This window comes from Ambystoma mexicanum, chromosome 11 (genome assembly GCF_040938575.1).
Source record: "Ambystoma mexicanum isolate Mex_15411 chromosome 11, UKY_AmexF1_1, whole genome shotgun sequence".
Classification (NCBI taxonomy): Eukaryota; Metazoa; Chordata; class Amphibia; order Caudata; family Ambystomatidae; genus Ambystoma; species Ambystoma mexicanum.
Window position 1 is genome coordinate 1315752457 of NC_090934.1, and position 15150 is coordinate 1315767606.

The following is a 15150-nucleotide window of genomic DNA, read 5'->3' on the forward strand; positions in this document are numbered from 1 at the left end:
GGGTGGGGAGGCGGTTGGGGTAGGGTTCAAACAATAGAGAAAGGGAGGCTTGGGGTGGAGACCCCCTGCCCCCCAAAATACAAATAAATAAAGTCTATTTTTTTCCAAAGTAATTCCGACGTCGGAAAGTACTTTGAAAAAAAGTAAGTCGGAAAATTAACAGACCCCTTATGTCAAACTTATGCAGGTCCACCAAGGTTGGCTTGCCAGAAGCCTACACCAGACCAATAGGGGGTCCTGAAAAACATCCTAACACAAAGGAAATGGGTTTCTCTCAAAGAGAAAACACCTCATATCGAAAACAGGACTGGTGCAAGACTGCTACAGTAATACCTTTAAAATCAATACTCATCCAATACCTTGCCATTGCTTCCTCGATTGCATAATAGAAAAGCCTGCCTGGGCTACTATTACTAGGCTTCTATTGTCAGTTGCAGTCATATTTATAGAAATAGGCAGCTTATAGGCCTTACAATAGTTAAAAATACGCCACAGACATTACTGAACGCTGGGAAATCTTGCTCATGTGGAAATCTATAGATACATTTATAGTACCACAAAATAAAGTCAGATTATTATGACTTTGTGATATGTAGACTATGGTCTTGGGTACTCAAACTTACGATCAAGTCTACAGAACGCCTTCAAGCTCCCCAGATCGATCACAAAGTAGTATGGAATGAAAGCACAAGCTGCTCAACTGATTTATTTTTTAGGCGACAGTACCAAGGAACTACAGAAATTGATCATGCATGAGAATAAAATAAAACGTGTATTTGTATACGTTCACTGTTACCCAACTCAATGGTACTCATTTTATCGATCGTGGAAAGCTGAAAGGCTGCGTGGACTTGCCAGGATTTGAACCTGTGACCATAAAGATCAAGCTCAGCTCCCTGTAGTGGATGCATTACTCCATGATCCACAGACCGGGCAATATTTTTGGCACTAGGCACCCATTTTAGTCCTGAAAATTACCTTCACCATCTGATGATAGATGTGCAACGAGGCAGCCATAACTCCAACATCCTTGTCACACAGGGCCTTTCGAAACCGGTCATGAATGTGCTGCACTTGGTTAGGTGCGATGAGATAGAACTTGTGCAGTGCCAGCACTGCTTTCCGTCGAATTATTTCCCTAAGACAAAATATGAAAAGACTCTTCAGATCCATCAGGTTGACTTACATTTCAACAGTCATCATTTCCAAAATGTAACACCTTTATATGTACAAAGGTTGTTTTTGTACATTTCAAAGTGACCTCTGAGCTGGACTCCCAAACACCGGGTGACAGTTTGACGCATCCCAACTGCATTCAAGAAACAATTGCTTCAAAACAATAACCTTGCTTTTCCTGGGAAGAATGTGAAAATACACCAATTATTACCCATGTCATTCAGTGACGCCTGACAGGCTGTGGGCCTTCTTTTTTTTTTTAACTGAGAATAGAACCTCAGCACTTCTTCTAGAGAAGGGGGTGGTGAGGGTTATACCGTCCAGAGGATGATGCAAAAGCAATGCAAGCTTGAATGCTGGGGACAATGTCGATGGGAGGACCTTTGAAGACATGCAGGATAATGGAATGCATACAAGAGTTGTAGATATGTAAACAAGTTCAAGGTAGCAAGACATTCTGGTCAGGACTTGAGGAGTATGAAAGATGGCTGCAGTGAGCTTACATTTCCAGAGTATGCACAACAGACCACAAAAAGGAGTCGGGAAAAAAAGCAGCCTTCTATTCGGAGGAAAAATAACATATGTTCTTCTTCAATTCAAAGCTAAAACAGTCAAGTGTTTGTGGCATTGATGCAGTATAAGATGCCGCTTTATGAGATGTCTTTTCACAGCACCTTTTTCACAGGATCTGTGGCATGACAAGATCATATGGAATAATAAAGAAATCATTTGCATTTATATGATTAATGTATGTGTTTCGGAAATATCAGGTGATATCGTTACCGATTTAACAGTTGTCTACTTTTTGACCACTGAAGAATATAGAGTCACGTCAGCTCTGTCGGGATTTGAACCCACGACCTGCAGGCTGAACCCAAATCAGAGCTGCAAGACAGAGTTTATGGAGCAATCTGACCGATTGATTGCTGGTTAATGTATCCCTAAAATACCTGCTGTTTGAGTGGAAAGGTTTGAACTTACTTCCACAAAAGGCCTTCTGCACATATGCAAAACTAGGGTAGTAAAAGGCATACAATGGAAGATAGAATTAGGGGATTCATTCAAATCCATCAGGAAGAATACGCTTTCCACTAGTTTCACAATTTGAAAAACGCCCGCTGATTCTATTGCACACAAGAGGCAAAAGAAAAACAGATCTGAAGTAGGCAAATTATTAGCTCTTGTTTTCACCATACATTACTACTAGTGGAGCTAGAGTAAAGAATAATAAGGAATCGGCACACGTACATGCAGCATAGAATTATGTCACGCAAGCCAGTGATGCTGCACCTTCGATCTTGAATTAAATCATACAGATCTTCATGCATCACTCTCTGGGGGCCAACAGATTTACAAACGTTCATTATATAAATGATGCAACAAATCGACAGTATACTGAATAGGAAGTCATCCTTCCAAAACCAAAGAGGATCCCAGGGCAAGCTAGAAATGCTTCCAGAAATAAGTATTTAGGCGGAGTTGGCTGCAGAGTTGCAGTCTGTGGCAGTCACTCCAACCCTTTCTCCAGAGTCAGGAGTCTCTCTATTGTGTCCAGCCTCATACGTGGGAGGATCCATAAAACCCCCACCCAGCCGCGGAGCGGCCGCGGAGTTGGCTGCAGAGTTGCAGTCTGTGGCAGTCTGTGCGCGTCTGAAACAACTGAAATGGCTGCACCATCAGCGGACACCACCTCCATGGACATAGCCACGGACCGAGACTCTACGGATATACAGGAGGGTCGTCTGCTTCGAAGCGCGTGCCCACGCCCCGCTGCAGAAAAAAGCCTACAACACCACAGCGTACAACCTCACCACCCGCTGGGCCCACCCCATAAACATTTAAAAACCCCAATAGCAACATTGGCAAACGCCCGTTGAAGCAGGACCTTCTCGAAAAATCCGGGCCAAATACATCAAAACCTGTAACAACTTGTCAAAAAACAAACCCAGAGGAAGCAGAGGACCCGTATCGGCAGACATCTGAGGCCGTGTCTTCGGCGCCGGGCCCATTGAGCCCGGACCTTCAGGGCGCCCCGTCGGCGCTCCTGTGCCCGCGCCAATGAGTCCCTGCTCTGGCCATGGCCCCCACCAGCTCCCGGCCAGCGCGCTCTCGCCCGCGGCCCCCACCCCCACAGCCCCGGGACCCGATGGCCTCCGGAGGGAGGATCGAGGACCGTGAGCGGGGGGAGAGGTCCGCACTGGTGGAGAGCGCGGATCGAACGCCGCGAGTCGGCCTGGAGGGAGAACGAAGTCCTGCTCCCTCGGCAACGGCCTCCCCGGAAATGGCCCCGAAAGAGGCTGCGCACCCGCGGGCCTCTCTGGGGGAGGAGCCAGGTTCCATCGCTCATCCCCCGGCAGGACGTGACAAACAGTGGGAAGGGCTCGACGGCCACAAGGCCATGCCCCCCACTGAGGAGGACTCGCAGCCACCTCGCCCGCCACGAAATGGTCCAACAGACCTCTCAGCAGAGCACAGAGGTCCCGAAAGTAACGCAGATTCAATCAAGGCCAACCAAGACACCAACGCGTCACTACAAATGGAAGCTCAAGTGCATTCTAGCAAGCTACCAAAAGTTTTTCCTCGCCACTCAGTAGACGAGCACAGAGCCTCAGGGACTACAGGAAACGAAGATCAGGTCCCAGGCCTGGAAGAGTTCACGCCACCACTGCTCACGTCCCTGGCAGAGTCGAAAAACAAAAAAAAAACGCACCAGGAAAGAGGCGGAGTCCCCTGACACAGGAAACTCAAGACCCACCTGGAAGAAAGCTCCCTTAAAACTTACAAATAAAACACAAAAAAGCACAACCAGGCTACAGACGTCAAAAAACCAAAAAAGTGGTCAAGCATTAAAAAAACCCTGGGGCTCGAAATCAACAAAACCATCGGTCGCCACCCTCGTAACCGACTTCTTTCATGCTTTCGCGCCAGAGTCTCACTCCAGGCAAGCGGACCTTACCGATGAGGAAATACTGGAGGCAATAAAAACGTGCCAACCCCCTGAAAAAGCGAGAAAAATAACTCTACCGACAAATCCGTGTGTTCAACACCAAAACTCTGCAAACAACATACAACCTGCTTCTCCTTTGAAACAGGCCCTACAGGAGAAACCAGTAAAGCAAATTGACCCGACTGTATACCGAGTATCGGGGCCCCAGCATACATCTAATAGGGAAATTACGCCGAAACAAATCATAGAATCCAACCGAGCTATCGTACCCACAGAAAAGCTCGTCGGCGCGACGCAATCAGCCTCATCCAGGGAAAACTCGGCTCTGGTCAATCTCAAAGCCTCACAACCAGTTAGTGAAGACTCCCTACAGCCAAACCAACCGAACCCAAACGCTTTCCCCGAAACTCCAGAGCAGACAGGGCCACAGTCATCTCAAGATCAAGCCACCGAAACACAGAGGTCAACCCCCCCGCAAACTGAACATAAACCTGAAACTCCCTCAAACAATGCAGCCGGGCCCAGATCAAATAAGGAACGGCCGATTGGCACCCGGCGGGACGGCGCCTCAACCGCCCTTCCACTAAAATCATACCTACCAGGGCGACTCAGTGGTGGCCCACCTGATTTACCTCCTTCGCCTGTAGTAAGACGGATCTTAAACGAGTCCAACTCATTTTCGCCAGTTCCTAAACAGTGCCCTCCAACCCAGGGTTCGCCAATGGAGCCTGCAACGCAACACAAGAGAGATCTTCTCTCAATAATGTCAGCTGTCACCATTGCAATGAACCCGTTTACCAAACTATATGAAGGCATCACCGAAAATCTGAAAGACAACACAGCGATGCAAGCTACAATGCTCTCGAAACTAACTTTTCTGGAAGGATACATCACAGCCTTAGACGACAAATTCAAAACCCTAAAGCAAGTCATGGAAAAAGGCCATAAAGATACGGCAAACCTCCTCATCTCATCTTGCGTGGGGGATAAACAGGGAGGCCAAATCTCCTCAGCACAACATTCACTTCCACCCTCTAGCATAGTCCCCAACAAGCTACCGGACCTTGGCTTACCAATTCCTGAACCACAAGAGGTGATTGTTATCACAGATGAAACAGTCAATGCTTCGCTCCCCTCGAAACCGATAGTGAGGGTGATAGACCCCTCGTACCCCTTGTTTACAGGTACGAGACCGGAAAAAAAAAAAAAACCCTCTGGGGAAAAATCCGAAATCCAGAATCAAAACTCAGCAAAGCGAATAAATTCTCGGCCAACAAAAAAGAAAGAGAAAGAAAGAACTCTGGCCCGGAGTCCGGCCGCAAACCAATCAACTTCAAAAGCCTCCCCCAGAACATTAGAGGACTTCCTAGAAGACGAGGTTCTGATGAATATCTCTCAACACCTCGAAGACACCCAAGATCCACCACCTGACAAAAATGAGAAAATGCCTCAATCATCAAAGTCGCAGACTCCTTCACCTAAAGTGGATCAAAATGCAAAAAAAGAAAACCCAAAGGAATCGTCAGAAGAGGACTCGCCACACAATTTTATCACCTTGGAAGAGCGTAGGAAAATCCTCCATTGTCGGAAACCCGCTTCCTCCCGTAGCCCTATGAGCTCCAGAGCGGTGTCATTCACATATCCACCAGCACGCGAGGGGCCAACTTGCAAAAAGTCAGCCTCCAGCGTCCAATACAGCCCACAGCAGACACGACGAACTCAGGACTCCCACCAAAAGTCCAAAGAAGACACATATTCGGAGCCAAGAAAAACCGACAAAAGGGGGCAACACCTGCGTCCCCACTTCATTTCAAGGACTGAACAACACCGGAAAAGACACGGCTCCATGAGGGAGTCCTCGATCAAGCTCGAACAACACGCTGAAAACGACGACGACATCTTACTGAATAGAAGAGGGATCCTCATGCTATTCAGCCTGATCCCAACCCTCCGGAAGATCAAGTCCTCCGATCTAAAAATCATCGACCCATACCACTCTAATGAAAGAGCGAAAGCCTATATCTACCCAGTCTCAAAGCACACAAAGACGAAAATCGCGGACGCAACAAACGACCTGGCTGCGCTAGGTTATATTGTGCAAAGAGATCCTCAAAATTCGCAAAGCGGGGAGAAAACCAACCCAGAAAGAAAATCGGTCCGAAAGGACAAAATCTCTGGGAAAGAGCAGAAAGTGGAGCCACGAAGACTTCCAGAACTCACCCGAACAGTAGTAAACTCATCCTCAAAGTCATATGAGAGCCACCGAGAAATTAAACACGTCAAGCCGCAAAAGCCCATAGAAGCGACGACCTCGAAGCTTCAACAGCCAAAAGCAGACCGACTCAACTTGACTAAGACCGTGTCTATGGCGCAAAGTAACAGGACGAACATCGGAGCCCCAACAGACAGCGCCTCTACAGCCTCAAAATCAGCCGCGAAACTACAGGGGCTGTGGGCCTGGCTACCAAAGGCCCTATCCCACGGGACTCAATTCAAATAGCAATTCGCAGGTCGGCCTGCCGAACTCATGGGAAAACGGAATGTCGACCGCCTCACATCATCACTACATCTTTGCTCATGGAACACGAGAGGAGACTTACATCTTACCACAACGGGTGACGCAAACTTAGCCTCATTCGACATCATTTGTCTCCAAGAGACCTGGCTCAGACAAAATCCAGCTATGGATGGTTACGATACAATCCTGGCCCCAGCCAACAAAGGAGCCCTAGGTCGGCCGACATCAGGTCTCCTTTTGGCCTGCCGACAGGGAATCGGGTTGACCCTTAAGTCTACCCTTCAAGCAAATCTCTCAATATTAGCTGTACTACTCCAATGGGCTGAAAAACCCTCCTCCAGTCCATCACAAATAGCAGTGAGTAACACTTACTGGAACCCAGCGGCAATAAACCACCAGTCCTACCTTTCAACGATGGAAAACCTGGTCGACGAAATTCAAGCAACACGACAGGTCTCTTCAATCATCATCTGTGGGGACTTGAACGCCAAATGCCCCAAGGAAGTGCGAACACTGGACGCATCCTCGCAAACCACAACAGCATTGAAAAGAGGTCACCTATGGTCTTCCTTGATGTCCTCCAGAAAATTCGAAAACCTGAACTTCGTCTTCCCAAATGAAAATCGTCTGCTGACCTGGGAACAAGGCTCACTAAAAGCGACCATAGATTACATCTACGTATCCAGACCCCTTCTGAGCAAAGTACAAACCTTTGAAGTCCGACAGACCACAGCCAGCGATCACAATCAGCTGACGATGTCTCTGGTAAACCACCACAAGGCGCCTGAACCCTACACCATGGAAGTGGAATCAAACGCCCGTGGAAACCGCCTAAACCTGACAACTCGAGCGGTTAAATCTCTGCTGGCAAACTACACCGGGGAAGAAAGATCTAAGGGCGTAAAGAGTCTCGATTACGTACCTCTGCTGTTAAAACATCGAACGAACGTAAAACAGAAAGCCCCGGCCTCTGCACCTCCAAAGCATGCTTATGATTCCACCCTGGTGACAAAACGAAGGGTGCTCCGAAAACTCAAAAGACAATTAGGTAACGATCCGTCAAATAAAGAAAAACTAAAATCGGCAATCGTAACCTATAAATCATGGGTGAAAGAACACCGTCACCGACTATACCAACAAGATGCCGAAATTATGCTAAAAGCCATCAATGGCAACAAAGCCAAAGAATTTTGGTCTTTGCTGAAATCTGCGGTGCCTTCAATAAACAACTCTACAATCAACGCCATGCCGGAGCATAAATGGATCAGGCACTTCTCTTCGGTCTTCCGAGCCCCCGCTCAAACCATCTGCCGGGATACCACAGACCAGACGTCAGCCTGGATCCAACTGGACGACCGACAAGAAATCAGCAACCATATCAAAAAACTGAAGATCTCCAGAGCAGCGGGCCCGGACGGGATCTCAAACATCGACCTGAAAAACAACTGTCAGGAATGGGCAACACTGTTAGCCTCCATCTTTCAGAAATGCTCTGAGCAGAAATCCCTGCCGCCGTCCTGGACAAAAGCTATCATCGTTCCCATCTATAAAAAGGGGGACATCACTGACCCCCGAAACTATCGTCCAATTGCCCTGTTGGATTGCATCGGCAAAGTCTTTGGAAGCTTACTTCTGAACCGCTTTCAATCTTGGGCTGAATCTGCCTCATGCAACGATAAATACCAATCGGGTTTCAAGAAAAACACGGGCATGATGGCGAACATCTTAGCGATCAGCACTCTAAAAAGTAAAGCTTGGGAAAAAAAATCTCGAATCTTCATCGCCTTTATCGATCTCACGCAGGCGTTTGACCTTGTCGACAGACACCGCTTATGGGAAAAACTGGAGAGTGGAGTTGCCCACAAGAAATACTACAACCAATCAAAGCTCTCCACACGGACACTTCCCTCAGGGTTCGACTTTCCCAAAGAGGCGCCCTATCAGACGAAATTCAGACTGGGCGAGGGGTAAAACAGGGATGCCCGCTAGCTCCTGCACTGTTTCTTGCATACATCGGCGATTACGGGGACTCAGTAGACCTGGAACATACTTTTCCACCTGCTCTTGCATCCTCGAAAATAAGCCACCTATTGTATGCTGACGACCTAATTCTCCTGGACCAGACCCAGATCGGCCTCCAGAGACAACTATCTAACCTCCTGAGCTACACTGCTGAAAACAACTTAAAAATAAACCAAGAAAAAACAAAAATAATGATACTGGAAGGAGGACAGAAGAAAAACAAATCCTCTGAAAAATTCAAATGGCGCCTTGAGGGAAAAGAGATTGAGAGGGTCTCCGATTATAAATATCTAGGCGTCCAGATCGACTCCTCAAAAAACGAACTATCCATGCAGATCACCCTGGAAACAAAGCTAAAGAAATTAGCCTCCCAAGCAAAGGCGATTGACTCAAAATTTGGTAAATTTTCGTGCATCCCGGTAATAGACTTTTACAAGAAAAAAGTCGTCCCTTCAATCACCTATGGGGCTGAGGCTATGCCAACAATCCCAGAAAGAACTTGGCAAAAATTGGAGAGTAAGTTCTGGAAAACAGTCCTGGGTCTTCCAAAGTCCACATCCATTGCTGCAATCCGCCAGGAGCTAAGCTTATTGTCACTAACAGCAACAGTCAGCCTAAACTCACTTAGGTTATTCAGGAAATGCATCACGGCCGACAGTGAGCAAATCTTTGGTCTGTTGAATAAAGAACTACAAAGTGGCAAAGTCAAAATGCTGAAAACCTGGAAAGGCAAAACCACGTCCCTTTTGGAATCAGTGACGTGCACGGAAGCAGACCTCATTAAAAATCCTCTGAGAGTTTACAAGAAATTGAAAGAATTAGACTGGATCCAGACTCAAGACCTAGTCACCAAAAATAAACTTCTTCTCCATCTTCCCCCCTCGCTCTCTAAACTAAATGAGCCGATGCAATATCGCCGAAAATTCCCAAATAGGAGGGCAAGAAACTACATGCTAAGAACCAGGCTGAATCTGCTGGAAACCAACGAGATTCTAAACATCCGAGGCCTATCTGACTCCAACATATGTTGTCTGTGCAACGCCAATACATAATCCATCAGGCACCTATTGATCTCATGCCCAGAAACCCTAGTCCTGAGATCGGCCTACATAAAGCACTTCAGCTCAGAGGAATATGGGTGGGACGAAGACACCTGCTGGAACAGACTGATAGGAGGGGATCGAACCTCCTGGTTACTAGCATCAATCAAAATACTGCAACTCACTATGCAGAGGATAGAGGGTTGACGGTCCCACACCCCTTGTGTAGCCACTGGACTTTGTCTTTGTTTTCTCTGCGCAAGCTATCTTCTCGTCCTTTTGTAAAGTGAAATGAACATACACAAATAAAAAAAAATAAAAAAAAAAATAAGTATTTAGCAAGGGAATTAAGTCAGCAACATACGAATTTGAAAAATGTATGCATTCACTGGACAGGAAGCCATAATGAAAGCGTCACTTACTGTAGTGACAACTGTGCTCTTCATCCAGAATCCCGTTCTTAGTCATTCTGGTGGGACAACGCAGAGAATGGATCCTGTTGCATTGCAGCTCCTTCTAGAATTGTGCTGCATGACGCGCCAGCTACGCCGCCTCATGGCACCTCCCCCTCGCGCCCAGTCAGTCACTTTACCTAGTCAGACTTGGAAGCTTATTAATGAGGAAGGAGGTAGTGCATATGAAGGAAATGGGACTCTGGATTAAGTAGATTTGTCCCGACAGTGAGTATTGTTGTCAATATCCTACAAACCGTCCCCCTTCTTCAATACAAATAGGAGATTCCAGAGTATTCCTACTAATTGGGTGCTTGGCTAAGAATATATAATTTTTTTAATCAAAATCATTTCTTTAGGATAACCTGTCCAAACGCGTTATCATTCCTGGAAGCAGTATCCAAAGATAAATGCTTACAAAATCAGTGTGGCGTGGCCCAGGTGGATGCCTTGCAAATGTTCATTAAGGTAACAGGTCTATAACAAGCAATATATGGCTTTGCTCTTAGAAGGTGAGCGTGTAGACCCTTTGGTGTGCTTTTGATTCTAAATGTGTAGGTCTCTACAATCGCTGGAATTGGCCAATGAGCAATCATCAACTCAGATGCCGTGAATTTGATTGCCAGGGACTTGTACCCTTGGCCAACAATGATCCATGTGACCCAGAAAAGGAACAAAGACTAACAAGAGCTTGGACGCCGAAGCCTGCAGAGATTTCGTCAATGAGTACCCAGAAGATATAGGAACCCGTGAAAATGGCTCCAATCAAAAAAAGTCAGCAGCACAGTAGCAAAGGTCCCAGGAAGGGGGCAATGGATGCAGGCACCCTCTGGCATCTTAAGATGACGATCTGGCAAAGCGATGAAGTCAGCACCCCTAATGGCTCCAGCAGCAACACACAGCCAAGTGGAACATCCTGGAAGCAAACGATGGGATGCAGCAGTAAACCACCCAAAAACCAGTTCCAGAGTGAAGGGCTCCACCTAGCAGACGTGAGGATACATGCAAGCATTACTAAGTGAGAGCTTTAAAAAAAAAAAAATGGCAAAAGCAGGATGCGAAGGAAAACTCCTTCAGCAGGCTGGCTGAATGGCCGGCCACCTCCAAGTTACAGGAAAAGGGAGGCAATAGCGTGCCATAGGGCAGGACAAAGCTTAAATACTGTTGCACAAAGGCCAAGCCAGGCAATCACTAAAATGCGCTGGGGGAAAAGGATCAGATAACCAAACATTCTGGTTGGTCACTAGGGCTGCCTCTTAAACTTAGCCACTGCACTGGACGTTAAAGAGATACTACAGGGACGTATACTGGCCTAAACCAGTTAGGACCAATTTCGAGGTTGCAATAATGGGCGCACAAAGAGCCCACATGGTCAGAATGGACATGTTTAAGCCACCTCACGGTAAGCCTGGAACAAAGGAAGTCGTGAAACACAAAATGGGCGAGAGGAGTGTAGCCCCAGATTTATTTATATTTTTTTCCTGCCCTGGGTGAGCACTTACTCCAGGCCAGGAAAAAAAGCCTACTGACACCACCCCACCATCGCAGACCAGCTGCGCTGGTGGGGCACTGAGAAACAGACAAACAAAACTGATGTTACTTCAGGAGATGGGCCACAATGCTGAGTTCCTTGGTCTTAATAAAGGCACAGTACACCAGGGGAGAGTTTTAATGCCCATATGAGCTTTTATATAAAAGAAAGTGCAATCCTTAGACATATCAAATTCCTTCAATATAACCTACCCCCATCTATTTACTCATTCCATGTTTGATGATGCATTAATATAGGTAAGAGATACCTATACCTGATAGACACAGCCCAGCAAGTTCAGAGAGCCCTGGGGGGTTGCTCGAGGAAGTGACCCTCCAGGCAGCGTTTAATATTTTTCCTCTCTTTCTGGGCTCTTTCTTGCCATCTCTGTCCTTCTCTTTTCACTCCCTCCTTCAACTGTCACTTTTCAACGGTTCCTTTTCTTCTCCCAGGTGAGTCCATGTCATGTCTGTTGGTTGGCAGGGGAGACCTGCCATTGTCCTTCAGCCTCAAGGTTCCATGTGTCCCCCATGGTGGGGAACATGGTACAGTCAGGTACGTCAGTCTATGTAAAACACCTACACATCTAATACAAGCTTTAAACAAACTCCTAATGTGTCTTGTCTTTATTTGTATAGTTCTCATATATGTATAACACCCTAGCTAACAAGGCCCATAGGGGCCAGGGTATTACAGGAGGATTTAAAAAAACCAATTGGTACCCCAAAATAGTACAGCCAGTAAAATGGCTTGCATCTTTGGTGAAGACAAAACTATAGTATAGCTACCCCCTACCGACTCCTCAAAACCTGTGACAATCACACTTAAGGCAAAAATGGGGAGCATGAGATGCATCCCTGGTACAAGCATCGTAGGGGTGACCCAATACTATATACTTATACACTTATAGAAGGTAAGAAGGGACATAATGGCAAGAGGACTTCAAGAGAAGACCAGCTGGCCACCAAAAAGAAACTAAAAGAACCAAAAATGACAGGGGGGGTAGGGGGAGCAAAACGTTGAGGGCCCAAGAATGTGTCCCTAGAATCCCCAAAATAGGAATTTTGAATTAAGAGGAAAGCTGTACACAAAACCAACACATTCATTTTCAGTCCAGCCCTAGGAATGGTGCACTGCTCCATTGAACCTTCCCGGCAGATAAAATGAGCGGCAAGACCATTTGGTTAAAATGTTACATGGGTAATGTGTTACTATGAATGTCAGTTATCAATAACACAAATTAATTACTATTCTTTAAAGCAACTGGTACTATAACAATAGGAAAGTCAGAACTGTATAAAAAGCACAACACCATACTTCTCTTTGCACACACTCCAACACTTACTTGGAATGCTTTAACTTGTCTTCGATCAGTGGAAGAACTGCTGGAATCATTTCCCGGGGAAATATTTGACTGACGATGGTAAGAGCCATACACACTTCAACTAGGTTAGTACTCTGCAAGTCCTGAAAAAAATGTATAGAGAACCTTTGAACATACAAAATCACCAGGACAATATTTTTAAGGTACCCGATAATGAGAAAATGAACCCATCCACAAATTGACATACAATGGCCTAGGTCAGAGGAACAGGTTATCTGTACAGTAAAGCAAAGTTAATTACCTGAAATGCAAGTTTTCCAACATATATATTATCAATAAACACACAACTATCTTTACAAAGGTGCAAGATTCAGATCTAACAAGTGAAAAGTATATTTGAAATAAAACAAATGTCCCCAAAAGGCTAATTTGTTCATTAATTAGGGTTTGCTTTTTGAGGTGTGGGATAGGGTGAAGGCAGTGTTTAAACGTACCTTAATATAAGGAATTTTAGAAACAAAAAGGGAAACAACAAAAAAAGTCTATATATACTTGAAACAAAATGAAGCAGAGCTATTTGCGCCCCACCCCAACGTACTGCATGGTCACTTAGCCCTCATCCACTAATTCATGTTTTGCACTGCTAGAGAGTATCCCTTTCCAATCCATAACCTCTCTTTGGCTTGTAGGTGAGAAGGCAAGGGTGTTCACGATTATTACAAATATATGCATGATGGAAAACTAGAACACAGGGAAGTAAAGTGTCCTTATCAGTCAAAGGACGTAAATTGTTAATCAAACACATCAGCAGAATAGTAAGCCAAACCCCAAATATAGGAGTGGGGGGGCACAGCAGTTTCTAATATTAGAAACACCTACCTGCGTTCCTGAGCAGAGAAAATGGTGTGAAAGAACCCATGTTTAAAAAGGCTGCTTTGAATCCCAACCATGTTAAAGAGACTACAAATCTTTGACGCATAACCAACTGCTTTCTTTCATGTCTGAATAAGGATGTTAAACAATCACGATTATCAATGAATGGTTGTACTGCCCCAGAGGGAGAAATAGTATTTGGAAAGAAAACAAGGTGGGCAAGGGACTGAATACACCTGGAAAAGCAAGCATGTCCTATGCAGACAGAAGACATGATGAGTTGGAAGTGAGACTGTATCCCCAACAAAGGGCCCTGTGAATTCTTCTCGTTATTCTTGAAAGCTCAGAGATGAAGGGTAGGATTTCCTCTGCTTATAAAAGGCAAAATATCACAGGAGGTTGGTCCAAAGCAAGCCTGCTGTAAGGTTTGGGAGTCCAGGTCCTACCTCCAAAGTTACCACCTCTGACTCAATGTGGTCACCTCCGTCGGTCTCGTCTCTGATCCTATTGTTACCAACGTCCCCTCCTTACATTGAGGACCTCATGGGTTTGGTTGTATTTCGGTGGATTGACTGCCAGAATACTGCCAAACCGTAATACCGTTACCGCCACTTGGTCCGGTGGAATTACCACCAGATTACAATGGCAGTATAGCAGTGTTAGTTCCCATTTTTTGATTCCATAGGAATTTTGGTGTAATTACCACAGGCAGTAGGGTAATTCTGCCAAAATTGGTGCATTTTGGTGGTAAGGTGGCAGACTTCCCTCTAGCCTTTTGGGTTTTTCCTCAACCCCACTGCCAAAACTATAATTAGGCCATGTAGTAATACGGCGGCGGTAACAGTTCCTGCTGCATTAGCACACATTTTAGATGGACCGTCCAACTCGTAATGAGACACCTACTCTCCATGGCAGATCTCATCTCCTTCTCCTGCTCCACTCCTATTACCATCACCTCTCTCTCTGCATGGTCTTATTGTGTACTTCTGGATCTCTCATGCAACTAGCCCCTCCTGCTCTTCCTCTACACCTTTTGCAAACACCTCCTACTGGCTTCTGTGATGAATCGTGGGATCACGTCACTTCTCCACATGGGGGAGCCCTTTCCCGTGAGGTAAGAAAGAAGAGGCTGTTACCAGATATTCCCACTAGGGGTCGTATAAAGCGAGAGAACCTCACAGGGTGGGAAATCCCTCATGCGGATGACTCCCACACCATGGTGGAACTCCCTAACCCTCTTACCTTTGAGTCCCCGAAATCCATAAGA

General features: G+C 46.0%; 1 protein-coding gene across 4 annotated transcripts in view; it reads right to left on the reverse strand.

Moving 5' to 3' along the window:
• The window catches only part of AP4E1 (adaptor related protein complex 4 subunit epsilon 1), an 822644-nt gene that overhangs the window by 632807 nt on the left and 174687 nt on the right, over positions 1–15150 (reverse strand). For all 4 annotated transcript variants that reach the window (XM_069624813.1, XM_069624815.1, XM_069624816.1 and 1 more), the window contains 2 exons: positions 13032–13153; positions 979–1138 (listed from right to left, as the gene is read on the reverse strand). In XM_069624813.1, coding sequence (XP_069480914.1) covers positions 979–1138; positions 13032–13153 — 282 coding nt within the window. The remainder of the gene's footprint in view (positions 1–978; positions 1139–13031; positions 13154–15150) is intronic.